General features: G+C 48.7%; 1 protein-coding gene across 1 annotated transcript in view; it reads left to right on the top strand.

Annotated features, from left to right (window-relative positions):
* Window positions 1-9520, top strand: part of LOC108795285 (serine/threonine-protein kinase LMTK1-like) — a gene marked incomplete at its 5' end in the record, with an annotated part of 14820 nt that overhangs the window by 3048 nt on the left and 2252 nt on the right. The window contains 3 exons of the mRNA XM_018566504.1: window positions 2109-4965; window positions 5789-5894; window positions 7818-8054. Coding sequence (XP_018422006.1) covers window positions 2109-4965; window positions 5789-5894; window positions 7818-8054 — 3200 coding nt within the window. The remainder of the gene's footprint in view (window positions 1-2108; window positions 4966-5788; window positions 5895-7817; window positions 8055-9520) is intronic.

Raw genomic sequence — 9520 nt, 5'->3', positions numbered from 1 at the left:
GGGAGGGCTTCCATTTAGCCATGAGAGAGAGAGAGAGGGGTCCCATTCTAATAGCCATGTGGGAGAGAGGGGTCCCATTCTAATAGCCATGAGGGAGAGAGGGGTCCCATTCTAAAAGCCATGAGGGAGAGAGGGGTCCCATTCTAATAGCCATGTGGGAGAGAGGGGTCCCATTCTAATAGCCATGTGGGAGAGAGGGGCCCCATTCTAATAGCCATGAGGAAGAGAGGGGTCCCATTCTAATAGCCATGTGGGAGAGAGGGGTCCCATTCCAATAGCCATGAGAGAGAGAGGGGTCCCATTCTAATAGCCATGTGGAAGAGAGGGGCCCCATTCTAATAGCCATGAGGGAGAGAGGGGCCCCATTCTAATAGCCATGTGTGAGAGAGGGGTCCCATTCTAAAAGCCATGTGGGAGAGAGTGGTCCCATTCCTATAGCCATGAGAGAGCGAGGGGTGCCATTCCTATAGCCATGAGAGAGCGAGGGGTGCCATTCCTATAGCCATGAGAGAGCGAGGGGTGCCATTCCTATAGCCATGAGAGAGCGAGGGGTGCCATTCTAATAGCCATGGCCAATCTTGCTTTTGGAGTCAATGGAAGACATGAGAACCCCTAAAGCAGCTTAGCCTTTTATCATCTACAAAGTAATTGTAGGCCAGTCTGCGGATCAATATTCAGAATTTGATGGTCCAGATTACAGTGTATTGTCTGTTCATAGTGGTCCCGTGTATGGTGTTTAGCTCTTTTCCATACTATTTGGCGTGAAGTGAGTCAAACCTTTCAAAATGTTTGTAGTAAATTGCCTCGTGTCTGGTAATCTGCCATATACTATATTATCCCGGCACTTATTCATCATAGGATATATTGTCTATATATAAGAGAATATTGAAGTAGATGAACTGAACTGATTGACATTTAGCTTGCTTAAGCACATTGTATCATAAACATTTGGCTTTTTTTTTTTGTTTCACATTTCATCTTTTTTCCTCCTTTGTTACATCTCAGAGCTGCTGATCTCCTGCAGCCACTTCCTGTCTACATGCATTCCAGTGATAGCTGCATGGCAATACTAAAACGGCCACATGTTGTCTCATGTGCAACTGGGATGCAAGGAATAATGCGTTGTCCCCCTCCAACAGGAAGTGCCTGAATAAGGACCTCCGTGGTTGAATCACAAGAGATTATTTTATTGAAAGCTACGGCTTTAAAAATGTGCAAAATGACTTTAAGTAGTTCTCGTTGGCCCAATATACAGAATACTGGCCGACTCTTAGAGGAGAACTATGAGGTGAGTGATTTTCACTCATCCTCACAGTTGGAGCCGACGTGTGACAATGAGACTGTCACAGGTCGGCTCAATAGATCGGGAAGTGAGGGAACACGTACCGGCGCTCACTCACTTCTCGATCATCTCCCTGCAGAGAGCCGTGCCTGTCACTCACGGCTCCCTGCAGTGATTCCCCCTTTCCGATCCTCCAGCGCTGACTGGCGGAACGGACGGGGGAGGGTACAGTTTGCTCTGCCTCTAGATAGGCAGAGCCAGCTGTCAATCACGCAGCTGGGTGGATCTCGACAGTAATGTCGGGATCCGTCCCGGCTGCGGCGGTCTCACTATACCACGAGTTGTAGCTTGCTATATACTGAGCTTTGGGTCACGGGAAGACGCTAGTATATGTCCTCCCGTGACTCTTAGGAGAACTATGGGGGAAAACACCCCCCCACCCATAGTTCTCCTTTAATGGCTTAGCATATGCTTGGTTGGTCGGGATTCAGGATATTCCCCAGGCTGTTCTGTGCCACTCTCTGATTTCATTTCACTTTGTGACTGGAGCCTGACTTCATGGCTAAACCTCTCGGCCGCATCACCTGCCCGGTGAGACTGCCACAATAGTCAATAAGGCCATGGAGCTTAGCCATTAGGATAGGGAATGTTGGGCTCCTATAACAAAGTGAAACGCAATCATAGAGGAGCACAGAAGAGTCTTTTATGGCAACGTTCTCTTTTAAAATGTCAAATATGGCTTTCCTTTGGGTACAGGAGGGAAATACGAGGCTTTGTTAAATTCCTGATCAATGCCATGCTCATGTTGTTTGTGTTTTTTTCTTAGGTATGAGGTGATGCAATTTTGCTGGCTGCAGCCTGAGCAGAGACCCACAGTGGAAGAGGTCCATCTACTTATTTCGTACCTGAGTGTGAAGGGATCTGGCGAGCTGGAGGAAGAGTTTGAGAAGCGTTGGAACTCCATGAAACCCAATGGTGGAACAGATGTCGAGACTCACCATGAGCCCGAACTGTCCTCTTACCCCCTGCTGGAGCACTTTTCTTCGGACGGGTTCCATTCAGACGGAGATGATGTGCTGACGGTGACTCAGACCAGCCAAGGGCTCAACTTCGAGTATAAATGGGAGCGTGGGCGGCATGAACAATATCCACTGAGCCCTGGATGCCAGTCTTACCAAGATATGTACTATACAACCAGCACTGGTGAAAGGCTCAGTCTCGGCGTGTCACCATCTGGCTACGATGACAAGGACTGCAACCCAAACTCCCGCCCGCTCGAGCTGGTACCCGTTCTGAGTGCTCGTAGCCCTTCGGTGGCAGGAGACTACTATATCCGTATTGAAGAGCCTTTGGGGAGCAATGTTGAACAGGACTACAGCCCACAGCATGATGTGAAACAGAATGTGGAACTTTCAACAGAGGACCAACCATGTGGAGATAGTCCTTCAATAAGCCTTTCTATGGAGCTTCTGCTGGAACAAGTTGTCTGTTCTGCTAAGGATGAGAGCCCAGTCAATCCGGCCACAAACCAATGCTCTAGCCCCTCCTATGGAGAAGAGGCAAGGGAGAAGAACGTAATTAACTGTTCAACAGAGGATGATCCCCTTGGAGCCTCTCTGACGTTTAATCAGCTCGGCCACAACCTTCTTGGCCCAGATGAGGCAGAAAAGATCACTACATCAGAAAATGAGGACTGTAGTAACACCTCTAGAGACCCTATAGAGCTCGCTGCAGTGAAATGTGAAGGTGAGGATGTAGAGCAGGGTAACCTTCAGGAAGATCTATCATCAAAGGCCTCTTGTCCTGTTGCTTTCTCACCTCACTGGGCATCCAACATCTCCTCAAATAATAACATCTGCAGTGAACCGCAGCAGCCTGGCATTTGGTTAAATTCTCGCTCGGAGTATTCACAGGATGTTGAGACCGAACCGTACGGTCCCGAATCATGGCAGATTGCAGAGTCTGGGGACGGGGATATCGTCACCTGTTCAACAGCGGTGGAAGATCAGTTTTTCGATGCTGAGGAGTTTGCAGCACTTGAGTGTTCGATCACGGTGGAAACAGACTCTGGTAACTCAGACCTTCTGTTCTCTTCTCCTGTGTCAGAAGCAACTGATATTAAATCCTCAACGTTACCCTCAACTGAAATCCGCCATCCTCTAGCATCCCCAGACAGCGAAGAAGTAACCCCTGAACCAGAAATGGATCCTCTCGGTGTTTGTGTTATAGTACATTCTGAACTTCCTACACATTCAGAACCCACGCATGACCTTCACATAACAGAGGAAGACATATCTGTAGCTGGATCCCAAGGGGCTTCCCTACAAAGCTTATCTGAGGAACACTGTAATCTCTCCCTTGACAAGGATAAAGAAAGCCCTGAGAAACTGTTTTGCAAAGACTTTTACCAAACTCACAGTGACAGTGACGATGAAGACACCATGGAGCTGACTTCAGGGGTCTTCACAGACCTGTCTAGTGAGAAAGGAGACACAGCCCCATCGTTCAGATCCCTACAGAAACAAGTAGGGACCCCAGATTCACTGGACTCCCTAGACATGCCATCGACTGCTAGCTCTTGCGATGCCTTCAGCCTTGGAACTTATGCACCTTCTGCACAGCACAAAGCGCTGGACAGCGGCTATGACACAGAAAACTACGAGTCTCCAGAGTTTGTGTTAAAAGAACCACAAGAGAGCAGAGAGGCCGAGGTTTATTACCAGCTGAGTCCATCCCAAGAACAGAGCCTGGAACCTGGAGATATGCCAATGTCCCGCTCAATTAGCAGTGACTTGCAAGGTCTAGATGCCAAGAATCCCTACCGAGACTCTGCATATTTCTCAGACTATGATTCTTTCAATCGGGAAGAAGAGGAGGAAGGAGACCGAGGTGAAGGGAAGGAGAAGGAAGGAGCCACCAAGACTTCTGACTCTATAGATATAAACGTAGACCCCACGGCACCTAACTTAATAGAAAGCACTGAGAACTTAAATGATGGCCAAGGTCATTGCGCAGCAGCTGCAGAAACTGATGCTCCTAAATCTCCTTCACCCCTGCCTTCCCTGCTTTTATCGGAAGACTCACTACTTTGGCTCCCTCCCATCATCAGGGAAGAATCAGTAGATGAAGGCCTGGGCTTAGAATGTCCTAAAGACTGCTCTCTTAATAAGCAACCCAACGCAAGTTCCACCATAAAGTCGGCCTCGCACAGAACCTTCACCCTGTCCCCTGTCCAGCTTTGCCTCACCAAAGCATGCACTGTAAAGCAGGGCTCAGCGGGAAGCATCACTTTGACCACTGGACTTCAGCCAGCAGAGAAAGCACCCTCCAACAGGGAATCATTAGGAGCATGCCACTTGCCCAAATGCGTCTCGCCTCCTCTTATCCGAAAGGAGGGCAGAGTAGGCGATTCCACCGACGATGATGAAGAGGATGAAGAAAGTGAGGACAGCGATGAGTCCGACGAGGAACTCCGATGCTACAACATCCAGGAGCACAGCGAGGAGAGCGAAGAGGAACATTCCACTGTCCCCGTTGTTATCATTGATCATGCCAGTGCTAGTCACCTGCGAAGTCTTCTAAAGGCGCCCAACTTCGTGCCCCAGGCTGCTCCAGAGGAGTCCGATAGGAAGAAGAAGGCTGTATCTTTCTATGATGATGTTACTGTCTATTTATTTGATCAGGTATGTGAGCGTGGAAGTGCCACCTACCTTGTGCAGGGTATCATTTAAAACATTATAAGGTCCAGACTGGCCCAGTTTGTGTCCCCGTTACCATGCTACATAGCAAGTCATAGCTGGAGGTGGTCAGCTATGGACTGGCTGCTAAGGAAGCCTTTGTGCTTTCATTACCCGCAGAGCTGCATGTTCACCTCTGTGCAATTGGGGAGTCGTGAACAAAAAGATAGGAAATCCCGGCTCCTTGGTCAGTGTGCCATCTGCCAAGCAGTGGCGTAACCAGAGTAACGGGCGCCCGGGGCAGAACAGCATTTTGCGCCCTCCCCGGTGATATGTGGAGGTGTACAGGTACAATGAAAGCATGCTGGGACATGTTGTAATTGAACTACAAGTTCCAGCATGCCCTCATGGCCCCTGTACGCCCCCCAAATATCACCCAGGGAATAGTAACAAGCTGATTGGCAGGCTCCTGTCCTCCTTCTATGTAGTGGAGCCCAGGTCACTATAGCGAAGGAGCCTGCCAATCAACTGGATATCATGGCAAGTGGGCTATGATATTTTTATTGTTTACCTCTGCTGGTCCGTGTCTGTTCTGGATCCTCTGTTACAGCAACCTCTGAACCTACAGCGCATGTTGCTCGGCCTCCATCGCAGCTAATAGTTGGGTGGCTGGTGCAGGAACTGGGGTCACTGTGGCAGAGGTTGGTCATCGCAATGGGGGGGGGGGGGCGCTTTCTTTCTGAAATTGGAAGGTCCCTTTTAACTGTTGATATTTAATTGTTTAATTGCAACAGAAACCTTTTCAGACTTTTCTTCTTGATGGTTTTAGGAAAGTCCAACACTGGATGGTGCAGATCAGGAGTTGCCAGAACTGCCGACCGTGCTGCAGGAGGTTCAGCAGATAACCTATAAAGAGCCCTCCAACCACCTCTTAGGTAAAGAATGGACAATGCTAACCAATAAACCTGAACCCAGGGAAACAGATAAATACACAGATAAGGGAGATGTTTAACCTGCCAAGTGATTCGTGTTTCTATCCATCCATTCCTGAGATTTAAACAGTCCTGCCACACAGCACAGTCCGGTCTAGCAGTGAAGCGGAACTGATTTTTTTTTTCTGCTGCAATTCATTAACATTTACAGGTCTTGTCCCTCCCCCAGCCTGTGATTGGACCGTGAAAGGAGATGCAGCAGGCTGATGAGTGCATCTCTCTGTTACTCCATCTCTCTCCTCCTATCAGCATTTTACACGTTACTGGATGAGCAATGCAGCACAACTGTCTGGCACCATGCTGCTTCTTCTCTACAACTATTGATGTATTGATGATTACAGGGTGTGAATATTTTTTCATGGAAAGCGTTGATCTCCTTATGGAAGGTGGGATGTCTCATTATGCGGTTTTTGGATAATGTTATTTGTGGTCTGAGGCTGACCATGATATGAGTGACTCCCTAAACCCCATGGCCTGAACCCCTACGGCATGTCAGCGTGGTGCACTGGCACTTATTATTTATTGAACCTTATGCATGATACACGATTGGCCTGTTTTTGGCATTGACCCACAGATGCTGATGGTGCAGGTTTCTTCGGGGCCTATTCCTGACGCTGGGAGGAGATTCTTTGCCTCCTATGGGGTTCTCTGTCTCCTCCCACCCAGGAGGGGGTCTCTCTTCGGGAGATCCCCCCTGCCTAGTACTGTGAGAGACCTGTTTCGGCAGGTCACCAAAGGAACGGTGGTCCACCGGCCTGCAGGTCGGTGGACTAACATTCTCAACCCCTGTCAGGAGCCTTGCGCCCCGGGGGGTCGGGAAATGGGTCCCTTCTTTGGAAGGACCTTGCACCCTGGTGCACGTTTGTGTGTGCTGTGATTTCACGGTTCACTTTTTTTTGTTCACAGCGGGAAGTTTGTTTAGACGCACGTCCACGGGCTTAAAACAAAAAAAAACCCCATGGCCTGAAGTGTGCCTTGGCTGTCTTAGGACAGTATGCCCAAAAGTGGGCATACCCAGTGATCCGATATGGAAAAAGAGGGTATTGGTGGGTGGGGACGCCCGGAACCCACCGGAGTGAGTGCACAGTAAGCCGTGCCGTCTTAAAGGCCAGCCTCCTCCCACAGATCCAGGCCAGCCAATGGCCAGCCTTCATACTTATAATTTTGTTTGTATGAAAGTGTTTTATTTTATAAATAATGAATGCCGTGTTCTTCCGTGTTTCAGTGTATAGAGTGCGTGCTCAGCTAGAAAGCCCAGCACTAGCTCTGAACTTCTTTGTGGATCCTGCATAGTGAAGCTCTGCACAGCACAGTCTCTGCCTGGTAAGGAGGAGGGGTGGTGTGCCCATCCTCCAAGCCATTCAGCTGTGTGTATAATGTGAGATCCTCATAATTAGATTTTTTACATCAGTAGAATAACTTTCTAAGGCTAACACTTGGAGCATGGCTGCAGAATGGGTAGATAGGAGATCTTTATGTGCAATATTCATATTTACATAATACACAGGTTAGGATGGAAATCACAGAGCTGCAAATAACTTTTTTTGAAGGTGCCTGTCGCCCTATCCTTGCCTAATTGGACCATGATTGGATGTACTAGGCCAGGGGTAGCCAAACACTGGTCCTCCAGCTGTGGTGGAACTACACATCCCATGAGGCATTGCAACATTCTCACAGCCACAGACATGACTCCCGGAGAGAGAGAGGCATCATGGGATTTGTAGTTTCCCCCACAGCTTGAGGACCATTGTTTGGCTCCCCCTGTACTAGGCGAGGGGTTATAGACCATCATTCGTTCTCATGTTATACTTGACATATCTTTACCTGTTGTGTGACTGATCACCTCACTATATTTTTGCTTGACAGATGGCAGCTTTGAATGGGATGGCGAGTTGCCTGTTAAACCTGCGAAGAGCTCCTTTATCACCTCACTCTCACCAGCGATGCTGAACGCGGAAGTGAACAGTACCCCCGAGCCCTTACCGCTGGCCGTCCAGAAGCCAGTGCTGCCCGTTCAGCTCTCCAGGTTCAGCGTGTCTCCAACCTCCGTGTCCCGGTTCTCTATAACGCAGGTGGCGGATAATGCCGCGGGGCCACTGGAAGGTGAGAGCCAAGTTTAGATCTTCTGGCAGTTCTTTTTAGGGGATTGTGAACACCTATTGTACTAAGACTGAATGTTGGGCAGACAGAACCGACCCTCAAATGATCTTGGTTGGACCCTCCATGAGTTGCTTGAATGATAGAGGATCCAGCAGCTTTTGTAAGGAAAGCTAACTCCTCCTATCTGAGTCATTGTGTATCATTCTAGCAGGACACTGTGACGTTAGAATTGTCTGTGGAATTAGTAGATTATACTCTGAGGCGGTCATACCTTTTGAGCACACTGTACTCTGGAACCTAGGATTCCATTTATACAAGATGCAGGTCGGGTGGGAGCCCATTTATAGTAGACGTAGGTTGGGTGGGAGCCCATTTATAGTAGACGTAGGTTGGGTGGGAGCCCATTTATAGTAGACGTAGGTTGGGTGGGAGCCCATTTATACAAGATGCAGGTCGGGTGGGAGCCCATTTGTACAAGACGTAGGTCGGGTGGGAGCCCATTTGTACTAGACGTAGGTCGGGCGGGAGAAGACATAGTCAGTGTTCCAATTCATCCCAAAGGTGTTCAGTAGGTTGAGGTCAGGTAATCTGGTAATCCTCCATCATACAAAGACATTGTAGACAATAGTGATCTTCCAGCCTTGTGGTCACAGTTTGGTGAAGACCCTTTTCTGTCCCACCATGACTGTCCCCTGTGTACAAAGCCAGCTCCATACAGACATGGTGTGACCAGCTTGGTGTGGAGGAACTCGTGTTTAAGGATAGTGTTATTCAGCGGAAGATTTCAGGAACTGTGACTGCTGATTAGTTGCAGCGAAAGTATTTAAAGCCACCGATTGAAAACTGATACATCAGGTAAAGCTGAGGTCCAGGCAAAAAGCTAAATGCACGGGAGGAATACCTATACCTAAAATGTGTTACCCGGACAAAATATTTATGTTCGTCTGGCTTGTCATCGGGTGACCTCACTTTTCTCCCATAAGGTTACATAATGTCCCCTGCCTGATGAGGTCATCCCCCTCCTCTGTCCACCTGATTGATATATCGTATAGCACTGTGCAATGATAGCGGGATCGGCTCTCTCTCTCTCTCTCTCTCTCTCTCTCTCTGTCTCTGTCCTGCTTGGGAGACGAGAGGGATGACAGGCAGCTAATATAAAGGCAGATTCAGGTGCTTATATTAGCTGTATAAAATGATACATTCGGTGATGACTGTATTGGGTAGTAATACTTTGGATGACTGAAGTGGATACTTGTGAACTGATCGGGATTCTAGCGGTCAGACTGTGCTGGAAGTATTGGCTTTGCTCCTCTTTATGCCCGGGGTGGGCAGGAGGAGCTTTAGGTTCGGGTGCAGAAATCTCACCTCCATGATGCCCCAGGGCGCTTTAACTTTCTCATTTCCACCCAAAGATGAAGTTTTAGGTCTAGGTGACCCCCCGCCCCCCACCCCCTTTTTAAATGTTGCCA

Source organism: Nanorana parkeri, unplaced genomic scaffold, assembly GCF_000935625.1.
Source record: "Nanorana parkeri isolate BGI_ZX_2015 unplaced genomic scaffold, ASM93562v1 scaffold954, whole genome shotgun sequence".
Taxonomy (NCBI): Eukaryota; Metazoa; Chordata; class Amphibia; order Anura; family Dicroglossidae; genus Nanorana; species Nanorana parkeri.
Note: the sequence above shows the minus strand (reverse complement) of the source record. Positions and strands in the feature narration are given on the sequence as shown.